Genomic DNA, 24,890 nt, shown 5'->3' on the forward strand with positions numbered 1-24,890 from the left:
ATCTCGCTGCTTTTCCGTTGTTTTTTCTATGTAAACATGGACGCGTGTCTCTTGCAGTGTCTCATGCATGAAATGGAATTCTAAAAATGTAGCGCTAAAGTTAAAGAAATTCAACTCCCATATTATTGATTTTTTTTTTTTTTCAATTCCACTGCCTGCGTCGCATCTTTGATAACACAAAAGCGCATTCTGTGTGAATGGCACCTAGTGATGGATCTTCACAGAGCACATCACACATGAGCGATTAATCATGCGGTTGGATCATTCTTTTCTCTTTGCTTTCATCATTGGCATATTGTCAGTGTCTAATTCTAACATTTGGTAATATTTCTATTCAAAATCTAGATTTCTCAATTTATAAAGAAATAAAATTGTGGTAAAACATTAATTTTGAATTAATCGATAAAATCGTAAAATTTGCCCAGCCCAGTTCACACTCATGAAGCTGAAGTCACACCGGGGTTTGTGTGTTAAATGGTCTTGAGTCCCTCCCTCCCCCTCACAGCCCCCGCAATCCCAGCATGCTCTGTTACGTAACACGCTCCTTTACCTGAAGGCTTTAACGGCTTACAGCGCCGCTGCTGACGTTTGACCACCGCTAGCAAGGACAAACCCACAGAAAAATCTGATAATTTAAAATATTTATATAGAAAGCCTGTGTCTGACTTTTTAATCACATATGTGAAGATTTCCACTTTTTTTTTTTTTTTTTATCTGTGTTTGGTCATTTTTTGGATATAAACAGAGGGTTTAGTGTCCATTTCTTAAGAACACTTAGCATATGGATAACCTGCAACCTCATCCCTCGTGTTTAGGTCAGTGTTGTAAATGAAGAGTCTCTGTCTGCGTGGGCCTTGCTTCCTCAGGGCCTGCTACGCTTTCTAAAAAGGACAGGATTTGGTTAATCTGGTTAAGTGATTACTACCCAGTTCACATGCTGATAAAGAGCCACTAGATGAGCAGCAATTAATATGGCACTCGTAAAGTGAGCAATAAAGCAATAAGCTATGGGAGGCTGTGCTATATTATCACTATAGTCATGACTACAGAGTGTTTGTTAGACACGACACACAGCTGTATATAACACCACCTCTAGTGCCTTATTGCTTTTTGCAAGTAATGAAAATAATGAAATGACACAAAATTCCAGAAACCTTGTTTTGTGAATTTTATTTCTGAATGTATTTTTTAATTATTTTGTATTTTTATATTTATAATTATAATTATTATACTTTATTTTATTATTTATTTATTAATTATTATTATTATTATTATATATTTATACACATTTATGTAAATATATATATAATAAACTTTAATATATTAGAACCATTTAAAATTAATGAACTTTATAAGGCAACAATATGTATTTAATGTCGGAAACTTTCCTTATACATTTTAACCTATCCTAATCTTGTTGTTGTGAAAAAAAAAAAAGATAATGACATGCTAATGAATGATAATGAATCATTCTAAATATTAGAATAAAAATATTAAATAAATGCATTACAAATGAATGTTGCTTTTTAAAATAATTTATTTACTGTAATATAAAATATTTAATTTATAATGGAAATGCTATGCATTTTTTTCTATGCAATTGCATTACTAAATTATATTAAATAAATGCATTATAAATAAATAAATACATTTATTTACTGTATTTATTCATTTTACATTTTTTATGATTAACAATTTTTTGACATTTGAGTGGTGAACCAACACCGTACCAATGTATATTGATTTTCTTGCTCTATTATATCACATATGCCTACTAGAAAATGTCAGATTATTATTTTGGATGCATTTCCAATCACACTGAGCGTAGCTTTAGTGTGGTGGCATGCCTTCTCTCTCGGTCGCCTCCATCAATCACTTTCCTACCTTTTATATCTCTTTATCCCCCTCTCTCGCTCTCTCTCTCTCTCTCGCTCCTCCCCCGTGTCTGGGTGAGTGGTTTAGATCAGGGATCAAGCGCTCAGGGACTGATGTCTCTGGCGTTTTATTGGCAGCGTCACAGGCGCTGATCATCAGAGCACTGATAGTTGAGTGCGTCTGAACCCCCATTGAGCGCGTCTCACCAGGGACCCTCGGCAGACCCATCTCGCCCTCTTTCTCCATCAGCATGGAGCCGGGGTCGAGCTCCTGCCCGCGGGGTAAGTGTTCGCTGTTTGGTTTGTGATGGCCGTGGATGTTTGTAGTGCTGCTCTATTATGTTTAATGCCATTGTTCTTACTTCAGTTGTCTCGAAACTACCTTTAAGAAAATTAGCAGCTAACTGTAAATAAGTTATTCATCTTTTAATGTTGGAATATAGACAGTAGATTTTTTTCTAAACTGATTTTAAGTGCGTTTTTGAAAGTTGTGTTGCATTGGTTGTGTTGAGCTTGATCTTGTTTTTCTATAGTAGATGTACAACTAGCCTTCTGGAACATCTCTGAAGATTTATTTGCCATTTTAATGTCGTCAACAAGAATAACAAGATTTTTTTCTAAACTAACTTTGTGACATTTCGAAAGATCACTAGTTGCAGTTTGCGTTTTGGTGTTTTAATGCAGTCAGCCAAGAATATAACCTGAACAACTTCTCTAAAGCAACCAGTTGCATTGAGCTCATCTTCATTCTTACGTCAGTAATTGCTGATGAAATTGCAGTTCAGGAACATCACAGGGATCTAGAATGAGATCATTTGCCGTTTTAATGTTGTTAACAAGAATATAGCCTTTTCTGAGAGGATTTTAAGTGATATTTTTGAAGGTTGCAATCAGCTGTGTTCAGCTAGACCTTCAGTAGATGTAGAATACCCTCAGGTAGAAGATATGTTGTCTTTTTGATGTTGCCAACAAGAGTATAACCTTTTCTAAACTGACTTTCAGTGCACTCTCAGAAAAAAAAGGTACAAAATCTGTCACTGGTGCAGTACCTTTTCAAAAGGTACACTTTTGCACCTTTTAGGTACTATTATGTAATCTTAATGTGCCAAAATGAACCCTTTAGGTACAAAGATGTACCTTTTGAAAATCAGCTTTTGTGATTTGAGTGGATATCACTGCAAAAGAAGCACTCAACCTGAATATTTCAGTGTCCGATTCCTTTCTGTGATGTCAAACCTGTGATAAACTCTTTTATTAATGACATGTGGCAAATAGAATGCAAGAAAAATATTTTTTACTAATTTTAAGTATGACCAAGTTGTCTTTTAGGTCATACAAGACTTACACTTGGATATTTATTAAAAGGGAAAGAACCACCATCATGCCTTACTTGCCAAACAAAAATGACAGTGAAGCATAATTTATTAGATTGTACTGTTTTTGATGTAAATAGACAACGATTTTATTCAGAGGTGTGTTTAACTGATTTATTTACAAATGTATCACCTGGATGTATTTTAGAATTTTTGGCTAAGATTTGAAACGTTTTTTTTTTTTTTTTATATAACTTTTTGTTAATTGTATACCTTTATTCTGAGATTGCCTTGGAAATAGCCTTGATGCTGGCATGGCGTTAAAAAGTGAATAAATAAATAAATATTTCTGAACTGACTTTAAGCAATCTTTTGAAGGATGTGGCTGTATAGTTGCATTAAGAAACTAGTTCTTACTTCAGTAAATGTGAAATTGCTTTCCTGGAAGTTCACAGGTATCTAGAATGAGACATTTTGATGGTGTCAAGCAGAACATAACCTTTTCTAAACTGACTTTAGCTCACTGCAGCTATATCACTAGTCTTTGTTTAGACATGAAATTGCTGTTCTAGAACAAGATTATTTTGCCATTTTAATGTTGTCATCCACAATATAACCTTTTCAAAACTGATGTTAAGTGGCCTTCCTGACTAATTGCATTGAGTTAATCTTAGTTCTTACTTTAATAGATGTGAAAGCGCTGTTCTGAAACTTCATAATCAGCTAGAATGAGATGTTTTTAATGCCGTTAATCAGAATATTGCCTTAACTTCTCCTGTAAACTCACTTTAAATAAACCTAAACATCTTTTATAAGGTGACTTTTTAAAGTTTCATGATCAGTTGCGAAGCAAACAAGAAAAAAAAATCATGTGTTTTATATTTATATAGTTTTTGTAACGTTATCTTGCTTAAAGGATGTAATTATTTTTGTTTAGCTATTTATTTATTTATTTATTTATTTAGCTGGAAACCCAGACAAAATAGGCTGATTAAGGTTTATTCATTGTTTCGTTTCTGCTTTCCGTTTTGCTCTTTCTTGAATAAAATTCAGAATATAATAAACTGACACTGAGTGAGAGTGTCAGCGTTACTATCATCAGTTGTAGACGTTTATACGTGTGCTTATTTACTTTGGGCCTTCTAATTGCTTGACATCCGTGTTGGGTAACGGGATTGGAGTGACTCTTTCTGCCAGCGTCTCTTGCACAGTCAGCCGGTGTAAAACAAGCCCTCGTAGGCCGCTTACAGATCAGAACGACAGAAAGCTTAGCCGATATAAATAGAGTACGTGGCCATTTATTACCATAGAGACTGTGATTCACGGTACCTGTTAATGCCCAGCTCTACCTGACATGTTAATTTCAGCCTTCCTTGTGACGATTGTTTCGTGCGTCTATTGTAAAAGGGAGTCATCAAGAAGGTTCTTAGTTTTATTGTTGCAAACTGAAATGGTTGCAAACGGATGTGCCTGAAATGGAAACAATTAACACGAATTAACATGAATACATGAAGGGTAAATCAAAGGTGTGTCGTTTCTCATTTGCACGGCCTTCCTGTGATGGATGTCAGATCCTCTGGTCCATTTTCAGGTGGAGTTGCTGTCTGTTCTGTAGTTTAATACAGAAACATCCTCAGCTGTCATGTCACAGTGTGTATGGAGGGTTTGATAACTCAAGGGCTTGACGGTCAGCTCAGATCCCCGTCAGTGCTGTCCTGAGAAGAACTGAGACTCTGCTGTGTTGGTTTGCATTGGTGTGTTGTTATGAGCTGTTAGTGCAGGTGGTATTTTATTTTATTTTTAAATTTATTTTTATTTTATTTATTTTGTTCTGTTTATTTTACTTTTTGTTTTATACTGTTTTTAATTATATGTAATTTGATTCATATTTAATTCTGTTTTATTTTAATTTGTATTTTATTTAATTTATTTTTAATTTATTTTTTTCACTCATTTTATTTTATAAAAATATATATTTTTAATCAATTCTGTTTATTTGTATTTGTATTTTTTATTTTGTTTTATTTTATTGTTTTATACTGTTTTTAATTTTTATTTATTTTATTTGTATTTGCATTTGCATTTTATTCCATTTTATTCAATTTTTATTTTGTTTTTAATTTATTTTTTATATATATTTTTTTTCTCAACTATGTGAAAAATATGACTCGACCCCTCATAATATTTTTATTATCCAGCAGGTGAAAATGGTGTATCTGATCATGTGTTAAATTAACAAGACTGATGAACATTTCCTCAAATCATGTGTCAGGTGTTGCAGAACAACTTAGAGATTTATGTAGATCGCTTACATGAGTAAATAAATGTTTGTGTGGTACCAAAGGCCTGATTTTGGCCGTCTATGACATCTTCACTTGCCAAAGAAGGGTCACTTTTATTAGGATCAGTTGATTGTCATTGTTGTCACACCAGCAGCCGGTTTAGTCTCAGTGGTTGAGGAGGCTGAATTCTCGGTGCGATTATTGCTATATTTGATCTTTGACTTCCATGATGTCTGCAGTTAGAGTGTTTGCAAACATTCGGACAAAGCGCCTCCTCTGTCATGCCTAGTAAAGGAATCGTCTTAAGCCAAGAACATGCGGTGCAGCGCTGCTGATCGGATGAACTCCATGATCTTGTAGGTAATTTTGGCCTGTACCATCATAGCCGTCTGGTTCTGCTACGGTTTAAACTCAGACTGATTGTAATGGAACTATAAAACTTTCCTGACTTTCCAGCTGCTGTAGATTTTATGGCAGCTTGGCTTGGCGTAGTTTGCCAGCTCATGCAGTGTTAAATAAAAGGTTATTTAGATTGTTACTCAGAATTGCACTTTTTTCCTCTTTTTTTTCTCTGACTGTGCAAATCTTCAGCAACATGTCCTCAGCAGATATGGGAAAAATAATTTTCCTTATTCGTATTTTTGTCTTGTTTTCTAGTTAAAATATATATACACATCCTTTAGAAGAGAAGCAAAATTGCCTAAAATTTTAAGCCATGTTTAAAGAAAAATGTTTATTGAATTTATTTTTTAAAATATTATGTATTTTAATTAATAAATTACATTAATTAACTAATTACTTTTTTGCTAACTTTTTTTTTTTTTTTTCTTTAAACAAAATTTGCTGGGGTTTAAAACAACAAAAAATATCATGCATTTTACATTTGTGTGAGTTTGTAACTTTAGCTTGCTTTAAGAATGTAAATATTTTTTGTTAATGAGTTTTATTTATTTATTTAGGCCTATTTTAGGTTAATAAAAAAAAAAAAAAAATACCTGGAAAACAAGTCAAAATACTGGTTAAGAACTTGGAGAACTTGCATCAAAAGTATAAAACTTTTTTTTTGTGCCATTTTTGTGCACCAGGAGCCAAATGTCCATCTGTTTATTCATCGTTTCTGTTCTGCTTTCCATTTTGCTCGCTCATTCATTCTCCATGCGTGTTTCTCTGGAAGAAGGGAGCACATTGTGTAGCATTTGAACAGTTGAATAAAGGACTGTGACGTCTGCAGTGATATAATCTGTAATCTAGGTCATTTTGATGAAAGTGGATCACATCTCGTGAGATTTGGCATTACTGCATCAAGTGTCTGTTGTCATAAATGCACATGTGAATGTGAACAGAATATAATAATGATAGTCCAAAGCTAAACCATTCAAGGGGTAAATGGATAAACACTTTATAATTTGCAAATCAAAAGTTTAAGTATGAGTTTTGTTGTCATAATCACATTCTTCATAAATCTGTCAATAAAAGTGGCAAAGGCTCAAAATAAAAAAGATGTTTTTATCAAGTACTAGCAACTAATCAATTGATGTTTAAAAAAAAAAAATTATAGTTAACAAAAAATCAGAGTTTGCTGTTTACCTTTTACTTTCCCTGGAAATGTTGAACTGAACAATTGTAAATCATGAATGCAATGTAAATCACTTTGGATAAAAGCGTCTGCCAAATGCATAAATGTACATTCTTAAAGGAATGGTTCACCCAAAAATGGCAATCTACTCGCCCTCAGGCTATCCGAGATGTAGATGAGTTTTCTTCATCAGATTTGGAGAAATGTAGCATTGCATCACTTGCTCAGCAATGGATGCTCTGCAGTGAATGGGTGCCATCAGAATGAGAGTCTAAACAGCTGATAAAAACATCACAATAATCCACACCACTCCAGTCCATCAGGTAATGTCTTGAGAAGAGAAAAGCTGTGTGATTGTAAAAACAAACAAACAAAAAACGTCAAGACGTTGCTAAAATGAGTCCTCTATTCATTATATTGCTTTCTACAGTGAAAAAGTGGTTTTGTGGTCTGAATCTGGAGAGAAATCTGCACAGATCAAACTGAGTTTACAAGCCAAAACGGCTCTAAAGGATATGTCAGTGGATTTTGATGTTAGAGACAACAGGGGATGGACTTTTCACTGGAGGTAGCGTTATTATGGATTTTGGACTCAAATTTTGTACATATTCAGCAAATTTTCATTTACCTACTTGTCCTTTAAAAAAGGTTTAGAACAAATTTTGACCTTCTGTAGATGCAGCTGCCGTTTTGACCACAAGATCAATTTAAGTCCTGTAGAGTTACTCGCAATTTCATACAGTTCCAGAGATAATAAAGAATGACTGAAACCCTCTGAATATAAAGGTTCATATGGTCTGAAATGCTCATTTGATTCACACTTATTTCTGATAAATAGTGTGGTATTTGAGATTTCAGAGGTCTCATAAATATTTGGGAGCATATTTAACAAAAATATGTGCTGAGAACTTTTGCTTTCAACTATCGAGTTTTTTTTTTCCTTTTTTTTTTTTTTCTCTCTTGGTTATGTGAACGTTAGAAACAACATTTAAGGAAATGTTCCATTTTAGAATTTTTTAAATGTTATGGGAATGTTACTTTTGAAGAATTTGAGAATGTTGTCTGTTAACCTATTAGCCTTGCCAGAACGTTCCCTGTACGCTGGGGTTCATCTGTCTTCTAAGGGCTTTGTATCTTTTCAGTGTTTATTGCTTTGTTACTGTACATAGTTAAACTCCTCAGCCAGATTTGTAATATCTTAGCCAGCATGTTTTGTTCTGGCAAAGTTGTAGAACTGGAGGTTGTGGTTCAACCGGTAGAAACTTGATGCTCACCAGGGTTTCAATTCCAATGGAACACACTTGCTGATTAAATGTCTGTTAAACGCATGTAAAGGTGCTTTATAAAAGTGTCTGTCAAATGCATTCATGTAATGTCATGCATTCGTGTATATTTTGTGTGAGCTACGACTTCAGCATCACTTTTAGTATGTTTTCTCCTGGAAATAGCATAAATATGTGCACCAAACAGTTTGAACTGGTTTCAAACCAGTTTGCAAATGCACTATTGTTTCAGGCTGTATGAAAAATGACTCATATGCACTTTAGAACATCTTGTGGTTTCATTGCATAATCATACATTTGCATTTATGCATTTTGCTGATGCCTTTATCCAAAATGAACAGACAAGCCAACAATAATCATAACATGCAATGCCAGGTTTATTAGACAAACACAGATTGATGAATCTACAAGCTGGAAAATAGCCACATTTGTAGTTTCCAAAAGCTTTTTTCTTTTCTTTTTTTTTTACCATTAAACATACTCTTGGACTTTGCTGTTTACGAAGTTTAACTGTTCAAACATATTTAATTTAGCATCTGCGGCGTAACAAAAGTTTAATCTAAGAAACTCTTGGAACAGTGTGTCGTTCTAAATCTGAATTATATGCTGCATTGAAATTATAGGTCTGAGAAAATGAATAAAGCGATGTAATCTGAAAATAAATTCTATAGTGATGCAGCCCAGTCCAGATGTTTATTTAAATCACTGCAATTTAGCATCTATATATAAGCACAAACCCCGGCGGATCAGTGAGCGAGGGCCGTCCACCTCTGAGTAATTGCATGTTTTCAGCTATACGTTTGAGGTTTTAGAAGTGCTTCAGTGACAGGACACCATATGCCATCAGACTGTCTGAACGTCACAGAGTTTGACCAGTGAACCGGAGGACATTGATCACCATCATGCTCTAATTATAGGAAAATCATTACGTCTGACCGGCGGCAATGATAGGAAGTCTGCTTTTTCCTAATTTACCCAACAGACTACACATATCAGACCATAAACGCCTCTCGCTTCACAAGCAAACAGCATTTTACTTGCAAATCTTCTGCAATCACCTGTAATCATGTCTTTTTTAATCTTTCTCTTTTGTTCTGTTGCTCTCTCCATCTGTCTGTCTGTCTATCATTCTGTCTGTTTATAACAGGAGATGGAAACCCAAGGGAAAGCAGCCCGTTCATTAATAACACAGATGATAAGGGAACTCTATATGATGGGAAAAACATGGCACTTTTTGAGGTACAGTAATATCTTTAAACTTAATTTCAATGTTATTGAATAATAATGTTGTTTTTTTTTACTTACAATATGCATATTTTTCACTAAAAATATGAAAAATAATAAGATTAAAACTTATTTTTAAAATAAGAAATTGTATCAAATCTTTGTTTTATACTGTTTTTAATTGTGTATATATGTAATTTCATTCATATTTCATTCTGTTTTATTTTAGTTTGTATTTTATTTAATTTATTTTTCATTTATTTTTTCACTCATTTTATTTTATAAAAATATATATTTTTAATCGATTCTGTTTAATTGTATTTGTATTTTATTTTATTTTTTTTACTTTACAAATTAAGTAATATAATAATAGGTATAACTAAAAATATACATTTTTGCATTGTAGTAATGTGAATTTTGGTGGAAAATTAGCTAAAATCAATATCATAATTTTTTATATAATTTTTTTTAATACAAAAAATAATATAATGCAAAAAAGGTCATATTGTTTTTATTAAGCGAAATAAAAGCACTACATATATTTGCATTACAATAACAAGATTTTTAGTAGAATAAGACCTAAAATAATGTCATTATGCAAAAATATTAATAGCCAGTAACAAACAAACAAACTGGCGTATTTTTTCTTTATGCAAAATATTTTTTAATTTTAGAGTGAAATAAGTTTCGTGATATTTCTATTATTGCATTCAAGTCTGAACAATCTTTGTGTTTATTTTCAAGCCATCATGGCTTCTCTCTACTCTGTTTTCCACATTCTCGTTTCATGTTTGACCACAAATAAAGTAATTCATGGGTCATGAAGTTTATTTTTGTGTAATTTTATGATTTCGGACAGACAGAGCTGTTATTACACCCTTTGATTTTGGTGCCTGCGTTTATTTTTACCCTTCAAGACATTGTCGAGGTTTGAAACGAGTCGTTTGTGTTTGCTGGTTTACAGTTTTTCATCAAATCCATGACTTTTACCCTTTCAGGAGGAGATGGACAGCAATCCCATGGTGTCTTCGCTGCTCAGCAAACTGGCCAACTACACGAACCTCACGCAGGGCGTCAGGGAACACGAGGAGGCCGATGAGGATGAAGGTGCCAAGAAACAAACAGTCAAGGTAACAGACTGGGAGCCATTGCACATGACTTTAGCCCAAGTTTTCAGACCATTTCCTTTAAATTTGGCACTAGAGAACCGACTAAACTCATTTTATCTCTAGACATGAAGTTATCTGAGTGAGAGACACATGTGAAGCCGAGCTTTCTGTAGGATGTTTGCGCTTTGGGTCTGTGTACTCTAATCGAAAACAAATCGGACACACATTCTCTACATTCTTTAGCCTTTGTTGAAAATACGACAGGAAATTAATACAGGTCAGATCGTTTGGAATGTCTGATTACGGAAACATGTCGGAAATGACCTGAACTTCTCATAGTTCCATTGTTCCATTTCACCATTCAGGAAATGCAATAAACCTTAGTCTGAACCAGGGTTATTATAAGTTAGCTAAACCTTAAATCTTTTGAAAATGTTTAGGGTTATATTTGGTTCTTTGGGGATTCAAATGATAGTTTTGGATTTTTAGTTACAGGTTCTTCAGATCAGTGTTTTATTTTCCGATTTCTATAAAGCATCAGCACACAAAGTCAACATTGTTAACTAACCAAAAATGAAAATGTTATTATATAAAAAAAAAAATGTAAAAAAACTTTAAATTGTTATTTCATTTAGTTTAATTTTATTCAGTACTAAAGTAACTAAAAATAAAATAAAAAGTAATAAACATGTTTTTTAAAACAAAAAAACAAAACTACTAAACATTTATATGGTTCTTACATGGTTAAAAATATGGTTCTTTGAAGATTAAAAATATAGTTTTGGATGTTTCATTGCAGGTTCTTCAGATCAGTGTTGATTCCTGATTTCTGTAATTCATCATTGCACAGAATTAACATCGTTAAGTAAAACTAAAAACATAAAAAACATGTTTTTTAAACTTGAAATAATGAATAAATAAATATAAAAAAAATTCAGCCAGTTGTCAAGGTAACGTTTCTCATTTTCATTTATTTTGTCTTGATGTACTCAAATAACTAAAACTAAAACTGAAATATAAATGAATAAATGTAGACATATTTAAAAAAAAAAAAAAAATAATAATAAAATGACTAAAATGCACAGCAAAAATGATTAAACAACTAAAATCTAAATATTAATAAAAACGACTAAAACGTGCAACAAAATTACTAAAACAACTAACTAACTAACACATGCCATAACACAGAACTGTATTTCTCTCTCAGCCTCGTTTTATTCACATTAAATTAAATATGACGTCTAAGGTCCGTCTATTGCAATGATTTTTCTTTGATTTCAATTTCAAGCCCAGCGGGCATCAACTTTTTGAGTTCTTGTGGTTATAGCTGACAGTCAGTAAAAATGTTGAAGCAATGGGCAGGCAATACCCACAAACCACAGTCCCCAGCCAGTCTCCCCGTCACTGGACATCTATCTGTGATTGGACAACCACGCTCTCATTAGTCCTGAGACGACGGGCGTCAGATGCTCAGACTGCGTGAAACTTTGCAGTTCATCCAAATTTTGCTGTCTGCATCAAGAAAGATCTCGGAAGCTCTTGGGTTTTTATTATATTCCAGTGTTAATTACTAAAGCTCGGTCATATAGTGTATTTGACTGAAGTTGAGTCGAGCAGGAATTAGAGCCGTTCATCTCACTGCGGTATGCTTTCATAAGTATATTTACGTTTTTTGATCGTGCACAGGTTGGTTATGATTTATCGTAGTTGTGATTTAACTTGTGTATGAAGATTGAATCAATCAATCAAGAATGACTAGAGTGTTAACGTCAGTGTTGGATCATTCATGATTTGGATGGACAGCATGGATTTGTCTCTTGTAAGGCTAAAAGCTTCCATTTAAACATTAATTGTCCATTTAGATGTGACAGCACTTATGTATGAGATCTAAATCTGATTTGCATTTCATAAATGATGGTTGATGTTTTTCTTGTTTTCAAGAATTAAGCATGTATTCAAAATATTAACATTGCAAATTCCTCTTTTGTTAAAACAGGTTCTTGAAACAGGGTTTCTGTTTGACTGGGTTGTATGGTTCTTTGATGATTAAAAATATAGGTTTTGATGCATCATTACAGGTTCTTCAGATTAGTGTTTTGATTTTTGGGTTCTATATTGAGTTATTATTGTTAATTACACTGTAAAAATTGATGTTTTAAAGGTTATTGGAACATGTTTTACAAGAATATTTCATTTAATTCAGTGTTAATTGCTGTTTCTTTGTAATTTATTGCAGAATTTACTAGCAATTGTAAAAAAAATAAAATAAATAATAATAATAATAATTGACACCATTTTTCAGTGTAAAACTAAAACCATAAAAATGTTACTTGAAATAAAATAAATGTTAACTGAAATAAATAAAGTATAAAAAATCATTTTGAGAATGGTTTACAATTTTCCTAGTAAAATTCACAAATAATTACAAAGAAACTATATGTAACACATTGAATTAAACATTAAATTTTGAACTGAAATTGTATTTCTTGTAAAATGTACTAGAAATCTTTTTTACAGTGTACTGGCCAAAGCAACATTTTCTTTATAGTTTAACTTAAAGTATTAAATTAACTAAAACTAAAATAAAACAAATCAATAAAAACTAAGGATATATTTAAAAAAAAAAACTAAAACATTTACTAAAATTAAAATGAAAAAAGAACATTCAAAAATAAAAACTTATTAAAAATATTTAATATTTATATAAACTATAATAGAATATAAATGATAATAAAATAACACTGCTGCTACATGTGTGTTTTTAAAAACTAAAGAATTAAAACGTAAGAACTAAAGATTTTTAGATTTTCTGCATGATTATTGCATGCATGTGCGATCATGTCAAGCATGCGTTTCTCATGCCGTCTCTTCTGCCATGTGTTTGTGTGCAGAGTCCACAGATGGGGACGTTTATCGGGGTCTACCTGCCCTGCCTGCAGAACATCCTGGGAGTGATTCTCTTCCTGCGAATGACGTGGATCGTGGGAACGGCGGGAATCCTGGAGTCCTTCATCATTGTGTTCATGTGCTGCTCGTGTGTAAGTCCAAACCGCACGACTGTACGAGTGCATGGGTTCAGGGGTGGCTGATCCTGCCTCGGTCCTCTTTCATCTGAACACTCACATGTGTAATCTCCTGTGCTCAGAAGTCTCCAACACCGCTGCTTATTTATATACCACAGCGGACAATGGGATCAAGCATCTAATTCACCTCAACCTTCACTTACTAGTGTCATTATACATTTCCGGCGATTGTGTCACAGTCAGGATTTAAAGGTTTTGCTCATACAGGAACCATCAAGATCACAGTGCTGCCAGTTTATGCAACATCTATTAGAGATAAATGACTGATAGAGAGACGTTTCTAAGCGTGACTGAACTTTGCATTGAGGAGATGTATTTACTTCCTCATTTAGGAAGGTAAATCAATATCAACACTGTGTTTGCAGCCTGTTTTTCTTTCTTAATGGGACACATTATTGAGTGGAACAGGATGTTCAACAGAAATTAAAGATGCAGGTCTGCTGGACCTAATGGTGTCCATTAGGAATTGATTGGATGCTGAAATTTTTTTGTTTATAAATAAATAAATGTTAAAATGATGCATGTTAAAAAGTTAGAAAAGGAAGTTATTTTGGAAGCAGATCAAGATGAAAAGATTACAGTGTGCAGCAATAAGTATCAACTAGAATTTAAGGGCAGATTTTTTGTGACAATTTTTGAGTTTGCAGAAAAATATGCTATATATATATATATATATATATATATATATATTTATTTAATTATTTATTTATTTATTTATTAGTGCTGTCAATCGATTAAACAAAATAACTAATTAATCACACGTTTTTTTCTGAAATTATTCGCGATTAATCCCACCTAACATTAAAGTTTTTAAATATACTTTTATATTGCAATAATTTCACATTCAATCTTCAAATTAATGGACAAACAACATATTTTTAATATTTGTTTAATGGCATCTTTTTTATGACTGGAGGCCAGCATCACTGATACCAAGTAATACTGATTTCGTTATAAAAAAAATTCCCCTAATATTTAGCCACTGACTATAGCCATTAAACATTACATTATAATTAAGAGCTATCAATTTTAACATGTATTAGACTTTAAAAATAACTTCTAATTTAAGTGAACTTAAAACAATCTTCACATAAACCCATTATAATAAATGTTATATTTAGCTACCTGTGCCCCTCAGCAGAAATATACAGAAATTGAATAAAGTTATCAAACACTAAATTCTAAACTAAATACAAATAAATACTTACAGCTATATAAAAGTTATTGATTTCCTCTTTTTTTCTTTTATTCTTGATGAACAGACATCACAGCAGCTGGTTATTAGGGTTTTTTTGGCTGCTATTTCTTTAAGAGCTATTGCTGCTGAACGTGACGTGGATCTGACATGCATTGTATTTTCTCTGAATTCTCATCACCTTTTCTGACCCATTTCAGTCTCTACTAATGAGCTGACGAGTTGAATCGGGTGTGTTAGATGAGGGAGACAGTGCTGGACTGCTCCAGGACAGTTTTGAAAACCATTTCAGAGACATGTTCTTAATGTAACTCATATATAACATATTACATGCATGCACAGTCTTAAGGCAGCTTTAATCGCCTTTTTGGTAACTTCATATCTTAACTGACCACGACATTGCATGCACATAGTTTATTTCGCACTTTGATATGAATTGATACAGGCTACTACAGCGCACGCCGGTTTCCGCACTTGTTTGACTCGCGCCTGCCGCTGAAGTGAAGCTGGAACGCACATCTGAAACGTCTCCGGATTGATGTGATCGTAAAGACGTTCTGCGACTGAATAAATGCACTTCTTCTCAAGAAAAAGAGACAGAAACAGCAGTTATGAGTGGGGTGGCCAAACCTAGGCTCCGCCCCTGCGCTAACGGCACACACACACATATATATAACATATAAAAAAAAAAAAAAAATTATATATATATATATATATATATATATATATATATATATATATATATATATATATATATATATATATATATATATATATATATATATATGGAATGCATTCGCCCTCAGGAATTGATTAGATGATTATTTTTTTTTTATGACTTAAAAGAAGTCAAAAGGGAATTATAAAAGGTTACAATGTGCACCAATAAATTTCAGATTTTTAATGGCAATGTTTTAGTTTGCATATTTCAAATAAGAACGCAAGTAAAGAAATAAATATACATATTCATTTTTAAAAAATTGCTAAATAATATAGATTTTTATTTTATTTTATATGTATACATCTTTGCAATAATAATATGAATAATTAAACAATTTGTTTTTAACAGACGGCTACCCATTTTTAGCATTTTTCCTTCCATTTTAATATTATAAATCATATATAATTATTTAATATAAAATGTAAAGTTTAAATTAAGTGAAGTTCAATGGTATTATTAAGGAGGAGGGGAAAACTTATGTTACTGTTTATTTCTAAACCATTCTTGTATAATCTTACATGATCAGAATAGAAATGGATTCTATTGAATATTGATCTGATTATAATCAGAAGCAGTGTTGATAAAAATGGCAGGTGCAGTGAAAGCTCTTTGTGTCTGTATTTGGTCAGTAAAGATCACTCAATCTCCTTCATTCAAACAGCTTTATTTCACTCGTTAAGCCTGTTGGAGGTTCGTGGCTGTTAATTGGCTTTAGTCCAGAGATTTAAAGTGGACGTTCGGCTCAAGGACACTCAGACACAACGGCCAGATTGCATAACAGACAGATGCAGATGACCTTTAACAGAACTAAACGTTCCTGGAAAAAGAAAAGGAGAACCTCATTACTGTGCTGTACATGATTGAGTTTCATTGACCTGTTTACTTTCTTAATACATGTTCATGGTCTGAATGAGAATGATTCATCAGTGCATGTTATTTTAAAATAGTGTTTGTAATATTAGAATAACTTAGCTGATATGAAACTCCCTTTACAATATTATTACCATATTATTTAAATTCTTATGGGTAATATTACATACAATACTGTAATGTTTAGTATAATATTAATTATATTTTTAAATGATAAAATATTTAAAAATCGTAATTTTAAAAACCAAATCAATATTACAGTAAATATTGCATTATTTTATATAAAATGTTTTTTCTCATTTCTTTAATTATAAAATTTATTTTTAAAAATTATACTATTTTTCTTTTTCATTAAATAATGAGGATAAATCAACATTATACTAAATACTACATTACTTTATATTACATTGGAATTGATATAATTTTCTTCGCCAATTTTCTTGTTTTATGAAATGATAATAAAAACATTTAAATCAGCATTTTAGCAAATATCAAATTTTTATGTAATACTACACATTAGAATTGATATCAGTGATTTATCTTTTCATTTTTTTAAATACGAAAAATAATTAATTTAAAATGTATATATTTTATCTGAATTAATAGTAATTAATTAATAATGTATATATTTTTTATTAAAAATGTAATTTAATTAAAAAAAATCTGAATTAATAAAGTTTTTGTTTTTTGTTTTTTTCAGACAATGTTGACAGCCATATCAATGAGTGCCATTGCTACAAACGGTGTTGTTCCAGGTAAGACATTTTCATATTAAATTTATTGCTCTCAACTTGTATTTAAACAGGAAATTACATCACAGTCAGCATAAAACCAAATTATACCTCAAAAACCCAACCAGCATGACCAATTATGTTATTTATTGTAACCGTACCATTGGTTTCCAGTAGAAATGTGCTGCTGTCATTGCATGCGGTCGTCATGTTCCTGTTCTACCCTTGAGTTCTTGTCGTTCTGTGTCACATTTACACTTTGCTGATGTTTTTGTGCAGCCGGAGGCTCATACTACATGATCTCTCGCTCTCTGGGCCCGGAGTTCGGAGGCGCTGTGGGTCTGTGTTTCTATCTGGGCACAACGTTCGCCGGCGCCATGTACATCCTCGGGACTATCGAGATCCTCTTGGTGAGTGTTGTGTGTGCAGTTAAAGGTTACAGTCAGATTAGGGCCAGAAAATCCAAAGACAAGAGATTTTAGAAACCGCTAATTGGCCACTAGGACGTAAAGATCATCTAAGAATAACTTTAAACTTTCAATTGAGGAATTATCCAATGATAGCTGTGAATATTCATGAGATATTCTTAAAGGTTTTGCTGCCGATATAGAATTAAGCAGCATGATGTTTTGTTTTGTTTTATTTTTTATTTAAGCACTTTTATTTCAGTTACCTAAAATAAGTATATTTATAATTTTTGTTTTATTTAATTTATTTTTTTTCAGCACTTTTATTTTATTTGCATAAAATAAGTACATTTTATTTGATACGATTAAAATAAATACATGAATAAATTAATAATAAAAAAAAAATGCTAAAATTAAAAAAAAAAAAAAAAAAAAAGATTCAATTAAGGCGAGACACTGCAGGTGAATAGGGTATTTTTTCTTACTAATAGTTATCGCCTTACTTACCTAGTTGATTGATTACATTCATAATTGCAAACATTTTTTGTATTACAAGTTTTCTAAAATGTTAGGTTTAAATATGCAAATGAGGCATTATTTAATGAAATATGCACTAATTTGCATACATTTCTAGTACAAAAATCTAAACACTGGATGAAGTCAGTTTCAAAATTCTTGTTAATTTTTTTTAACATATTACAGTCAAAAGTTTTTACAGAGGGAATTTTGGGTATCTCATTTTGTCACTCCATCATTCAGAAAATACTAAGAACAGACAGAAAACACTATATTTTGACAATTTTGGGGGGATTAAAATGTTGTAAATAATCAAGAAAATTATATATGAACAAATCCCTCTGTAAAAACCTTCAGGATATAGACAGGAATAAAAATGTAAAGTTTGGTGTGTGTAAGTGCTACTGAAGTGGAGATTTATGGCTCGGTGTAGGAGAAAAAACTCATTTTGAGAAAACGGCCTTTAAAAATATGTATTGTAATTGAAATCTATTGACACAAATAGATAAAGTGCTATAAAAGAAACACTTAACAGTGTCTTTTGGATGTTTTCGTTCTACTAGTCTGAAAAAACACTTCATGAAAAACCAAAAAGCCCAAAATCTCAAAATTGACAGGTGCATGAAAAAACAGTGTTTTTGCCTGTAGTGTCTCCCCTTAATGACATTATTAAAATAAAAATGCTTAAATTAAACAAATAATAAAAGTTGAACTTAATAAATTTAAAAGTACAATACTGAAAAGAATTGAAACTAAACATTTTCTAAATAATAATAAGTTTTTTTACAGTATAAATTAGGTCTTTTTACATTAAAAGATATAGCTGCCTTTTAAATTTTATAATGGGGGTCACTCACACAAGGATGGTCATATTTTGGGGTTTGTGGTATCTAAAAGATTGAAAACCCCAGATTAAATCTGTCTAATAATGTTTCCCATTCCCATTTTTTCCCCCATGACTTCCTCTTTATTGTGTTCTATAAAACCTTTCTGTGTTGTGTCACAGACGTACATAGTGCCCAGCGCTGCCATCTTTAAGGCGGAGGAGAAGGCGCAGGAGGCGGACGCTCTGCTGAATAACATGCGTGTTTATGGGACGTGCTGTCTGACGCTCATGTCTCTCGTGGTGTTCGTCGGTGTGAAGTACGTCAATAAGCTCGCGCTGGTCTTCCTGGCCTGTGTGGTGCTGTCCATTCTGGCCATCTATGCCGGGGTCATCAAAACCATCTTTGAACCTCCCGTTTTTCCGTAAGTCACACATTAAAGGTTTTATTTATTTATTTTTTTTATTTATTTTTTTTTTAAGCGCTTTTATATCACTTACCTAAAAAGACTAGTATTTTATTGTAGTCATTTTTATTTCACTTACCTAAAAATTATTTTATTTTAATTTTAATTTTTAATTTTTAATTTTATTTCACCTAAATTTCCATTTCCATTTAGTCATTTACCAGACGCTTTTATCCAAAGCAACTTACAAATGAGGACAATGGAAGCAATCAAAATCAACAAAAGAGCAATGATACGCAAGTGCTACTGAACTTACCTAAAAATAAGAATTTATTTTATTTTATTAAAAGCACTTTTATTTATTTGTATTTTAAATTTTTTGCACTTAAACCAACAAATGCACTCTGTTGGAGCCTCCTTGTATTGTATGTTTTACAGCATTGCCTATCTAAACTATACAAAGCCTCTTATAGATTGTAGCAGTGTCGGGCAGTTTTCAGTGCGTTTTGTTGAACCACAAATATTCACAGCAGTGTTTGTTTCACAGATGAACACAGGCTTTCTCAATGACCACAAGCCTCCTGGCAATAAACTCTGATTTAAATGTGCAGCTTGTGCTTTGAAATCTTTGTAAAGGCTCTTTTGTCCTCTCCAGGGTCTGTTTGTTGGGCAACCGCACCCTACAGAACCACGGCTTTGACAAGTGCATGAAGACAGAAATAATAGACAACGTGACTGTGACCACGAAGCTTTGGTCTCTGTTCTGTCAAGGGCCGGAGCTCAACGCCAGCTGCAATGAATACTTCACCCTCAATAATGTCACCGAGATCCAGGGCATTCCCGGCCTCACCAGCGGAGTCATTTCAGGTGAGAGCAGGAGCTAAAGGCAACATTTACCCTCTATGAATTCTTGTACATAACATTTAATACGCTCCATTACACATCGAAATAAGTCATATTATGGAAGTAAAATAGGTTGCATGTGCCGTTTTGTGTTCATTTCAACTTCAGCTGTTGATCACTTTGGGAAGAAGTCTCTTCTAAATGACTATTCACTGTTAAACCATATTTAGACGTGTGTATATATGATGAAGATGGTTTTTAATTGATGTAATAATACATATCAATAAATATATAGGCAGCTGTGTATTTTCATATATGAAAATACATTTTACTACCTGAGAAAAATATTAAATATCATATAAAGACAAATAAAATTTAAATAATTATTTCCAAAACTAAATTATGCAACCGCTTACCTAAAGTAAATAAGTAAAAAATACATTTTATTTTATTTTTAGATTATAATAAACTACTCAAAACAGTTTGTTAAAATAATAGCTTTTAACTAAGTTATTATTATTCTATATTTAAAAAAAAAAAAGATAAAATATGGGAAAAATAACGCAATTAATGCCATGATTTCTGTATTAAATATTACATTTGACAATGTAATATAAATATTGCATTTGAACATATTTCATTAATAGCTTAAGTGTACAAACATATAAATTAAAAAAAAAAATCTCTCCAGATTTATTTTATTTTATTCTTATACTAAAACAAATTCTTAAAATATTATCTGGAACATTTTTACAAATTTCTACAAAACAAATATCTAAAATATTTTTATTCTAGAAATGTTTTTTTTTTTTTTTCAAAAATAAAACAATGTGAAAAACAAAAAACAAAATTGTTGCAATTAATGCCATGATTTCTGAACAGCCTTTAGAAAGTGGACTGAAATATTATTATATTTAGTCAATGTGAAACAAATAAAATGACATAAATGTATTTCATTCATATCTTACGTGCACACTTTGAACTAGATTAACTTCGAAAGCCGTAACAATATATTTTGCATAAAAATAAAAAATCATTGGTGATTTCTCCTGCTCCAGACTGGATCTTGCTGGATTTAACATGCCAGGCCTGACATTAATAGCTCCACACTGATGTCAAAGTGAGCAGAAATAATTGTTTTCATGCAGCATTACTGCGTCTGGTCTGGAGTTTTGTTTAAGTAGGTCAGTACAGGACATTCAAGTAATTTTTCCACGGCTTGTTCCGTGTCAATTTGTCCTCATAATTTGATCAAACCAGCACAGTGCTTGTGGTTTATGGTCTTAATGATTTTAATGAAGTGGGCTAAGAAAAAGGTCACTTAATGGAATATTATATTTACATGTTCCTGATCTTATTGTGCAAGATTCATTGGTTGTCCAAGAAAAACGAAGCATTAGTCATTGTAATCTTGAATATCCATCATGTTTGGGAAACAAGTCACATTATGAAAGTAAAATAGGTTGCACATGCTGTTTTGTGTTCTTTTGGATCTCAGCTTGCTTGTACTTGTACTGACATATGAGAGATTTTTATGCCTGAATGAGACGCGCTCTCTGAAAAAGTACTCTTGGCTCCAACTTTTATCTTTTGTAAACAAAAATCTTATTTTTTTTAACGCCTTTGCATTTCAAGCAAAACCATAATGAAGTAGTGCTGGGTGATGAACGATAACATATCAAGATCACAATAAAATTTGTTGATAACAAAACGTCTGTTCAGCATCTGCTGTCTCAATATATGAGGACATGAAACTTCATCTCCAGAGCTGCTCTATGAGTCATATCACCAGCTTTTCACCGTTTCATTTGAGAAAAACAACCATCAAATACGTACTGAAACTCAAAGGTCTGTCAAAAAATGTGGCAAATTTTACACAATGATTACAAAATTGGTCTCATTTTTAAAAAGGTTTCTATTTAATGAAAAATTTGCCTTATTTTGTTTGTTTTTTATTTTTCTTCTGGGGCCTGAAATAGAGAAATTTTGGTCAGTATTAATAAGTAATATTTTGCTGAATGTGTTTTTGTGCTGTCACCTTGGCTGGTTTAGGTTTGTCATGACTGAATAAATATGACAATACAACCGCCAGTAGGTGGCAGCAAGTCGCTGTTTTAATAAATGACTTACTGAATCGGTCATATCTGAATGGACCGTTGAATCACCGGCTCGCTCGATTCGTTCAAAAACTGATTAATTCACGGAATGAAACACCGTGTTGCTATGCACTGTTGTATAAAACTAATAGCACATTTGTGCTCGCGGCCTCGTGCACATGTGCTGATATACAGAAAAGTGCATTGCTTGTGCAATGAATATAAAAATGTAAAATATCATACATGGGTATTTTTGTTTCATTGCTGGAATTATAAGGTATTCTAACTGTATTCTAATGGGCTTCATTGCACAGTGAATGCTTTTGGACTCTCAAGACGTGTTTTTTAAATTATTTTATTTTTTCCCTTTCTCAAAGCTGGATAATGTCAGCTCTCCTATCGTCTCTCAGTCCCTCACAGTCACACATACATTATGTCAGGAGAATGTATTTAAATTCTAATCAAGGAAAAATCATAGCTTCTGTTGTCTTCTTTTAAAAGAACTTCAAAAGTTGCGCTTGAACCATTTTGCGCGAAAAATTACGAAATTGCTTCTGCTTGTGCGCAGCTTGTTAAAGTACCAAGTTCTGATTGGTCAATCGCCGTTATTTAGTTCGTAAATGATCATAAGTAGAGAATTTTAGCATTTCATGTGCATGAGAAGTTTTACGTAATACACAGAATTAACAATGCAAGGGATGGTGGTTTTACAGAGGGGATGCTTTTTGTCATTTTTTTCGACCAGGGGGATGCCATCCTCCCTCAATTCGAGCCCTGGTTATAATAGTAAGTACATGTAACGTGTATCAAGGGCGCCTTAAAATAAAGTGTTACCATTAATTATATTTTCAATTTCATTTGACATTCAAAAAATAATTAAACTGCATTAAAATTCCTACTCTGTGGAGTTTAATTGTGAACAAACAAGTTATGTTTACATTTATCTCCCCATTAATTTCATTCCCCATTAATGGTAAATGAAAACTGTGATATAAAAATCATTATTGTATGATATGAAAAAAAAAAAAAATTATAATATTTTTGGCCATATCGCTCAGGCCAGTGTAAATTGTTTTTCTGAGTACTTCTCTAAGAATTTCCATAAATGTAGTTTGTTTTCAGACTGACGTGAATTTGATTAAGCTTATCAGTTTTAGTGGTTTCTCAGATGCAGATATTACTGAACCAACTGGCCATAAATGAAAGCTTATCTCATCGTAATGAGTGAGTTTTTCTTTGATTTCCACAGAGAACATGTGGGGAAGCTACGGTCCGGCTGGCATGCTGGTGGAGAAAGCCGTGCCGTCAGTGCCAGCGAGCGCCTCGCCTCAGGACCAATACATGCCGTATGTGGTCAATGATATCACCGCCTTCTTCACGCTGCTGGTGGGAATCTACTTCCCCTCCGTCACAGGTGCCTTCACATCCATTGCTCTCACCCTCGTGCCTGTGCTGTTCGGTTTAAACTAAACTAGTCTGATCTGGTCGTGAGCGTGAGCGGTGATCTGTCTTATCTAGTGCTCTCAGATTCACAGTGAGCTCAGCAGGACGTGTGTGAACTCCCTGTAAACACCACGATAGCGTTTCAGGACATGACCTTACTGTAATAACATAGACTGAGCTTTTGGAAAAATTTGACTAAAGCATTAGAACTGAGGGATGTAATCTAATTAAATAAATAAATTATATATATATATATATATATATATATATATATATATATATATATATATATATATATATCATCTGTTTTGAAGTGGCTTGAAAGGTTGATTTTATTTTGTTTTCAGAGGAACATTTGAAATAATTGGTTGTTGTAGTTTAATTAACAATGTTTGATGCAAACTACAGAAAGCAACTAGTTAAAATAATTTGTGTATTTCACAAAATTAATAGAAGGTGTGTAACAATATAAAACAACAATAAAAAACTTTTTTATTTAATACTATAGCTATAAATACCTAAAATAGATATGTTCTGTAGGCTATATACCTACAATATATTATATATTAGCTATATTGTTACTAAAAAAGGTTGGTAACACTTTACAATAAGGTTCATTAGTTAAACATTAGTTAATGTATTAACTAACATGAACTAACCATGAGCAATACATTTGTTACTGTATTTACTAATCTTCACTAACGTTAGTTAATAAAAATACAGATGTTCATTGTTAGTTCATGTTAGTTCACAGTGCATTACCTAATGTTAACAAGATTTTAATAATGTATTATTAAATGTTGAAATTAACATTAACAAAGATTAATAAACGCTGTATAAGTGCAGTTCATTATTAGTTCATGTTAACTAATGTAGTTAACTAATGAACCTTATTGTAAAGTGTTACCAAAAGGTTAATATATTAAAATTTAATTCATGAAACATTTTTGAATGGTTCTTTAAACTGATTCATTGAAATAAACAGTTTAAATGGGAAATTCATAGAAATTCATTGAATTCACCAACTCTAACCAGTGTTATTTTAGAGTTATTTATATTATAGTAATATCATATACAGTGTAGAATTCATTAAT

At 32.2% G+C, this 24,890-nt stretch overlaps 1 protein-coding gene across 6 annotated transcripts in view; it reads left to right on the forward strand.

Annotated features, from left to right (window-relative positions):
* The window catches only part of slc12a7b (solute carrier family 12 member 7b), a 72,072-nt gene that overhangs the window by 27,914 nt on the left and 19,268 nt on the right, over window positions 1-24,890 (forward strand). For all 6 annotated transcript variants that reach the window (XM_058766166.1, XM_058766167.1, XM_058766162.1 and 3 more), the window contains exons 2-9: window positions 9,476-9,567; window positions 10,551-10,682; window positions 13,553-13,699; window positions 17,231-17,285; window positions 17,541-17,671; window positions 19,191-19,432; window positions 20,070-20,281; window positions 23,603-23,767. In XM_058766166.1, coding sequence (XP_058622149.1) covers window positions 9,476-9,567; window positions 10,551-10,682; window positions 13,553-13,699; window positions 17,231-17,285; window positions 17,541-17,671; window positions 19,191-19,432; window positions 20,070-20,281; window positions 23,603-23,767 — 1,176 coding nt within the window. The remainder of the gene's footprint in view (window positions 1-9,475; window positions 9,568-10,550; window positions 10,683-13,552; window positions 13,700-17,230; window positions 17,286-17,540; window positions 17,672-19,190; window positions 19,433-20,069; window positions 20,282-23,602; window positions 23,768-24,890) is intronic.

This window comes from Onychostoma macrolepis, chromosome 24 (genome assembly GCF_012432095.1).
Source record: "Onychostoma macrolepis isolate SWU-2019 chromosome 24, ASM1243209v1, whole genome shotgun sequence".
NCBI lineage: Eukaryota > Metazoa > Chordata > Actinopteri > Cypriniformes > Cyprinidae > Onychostoma > Onychostoma macrolepis.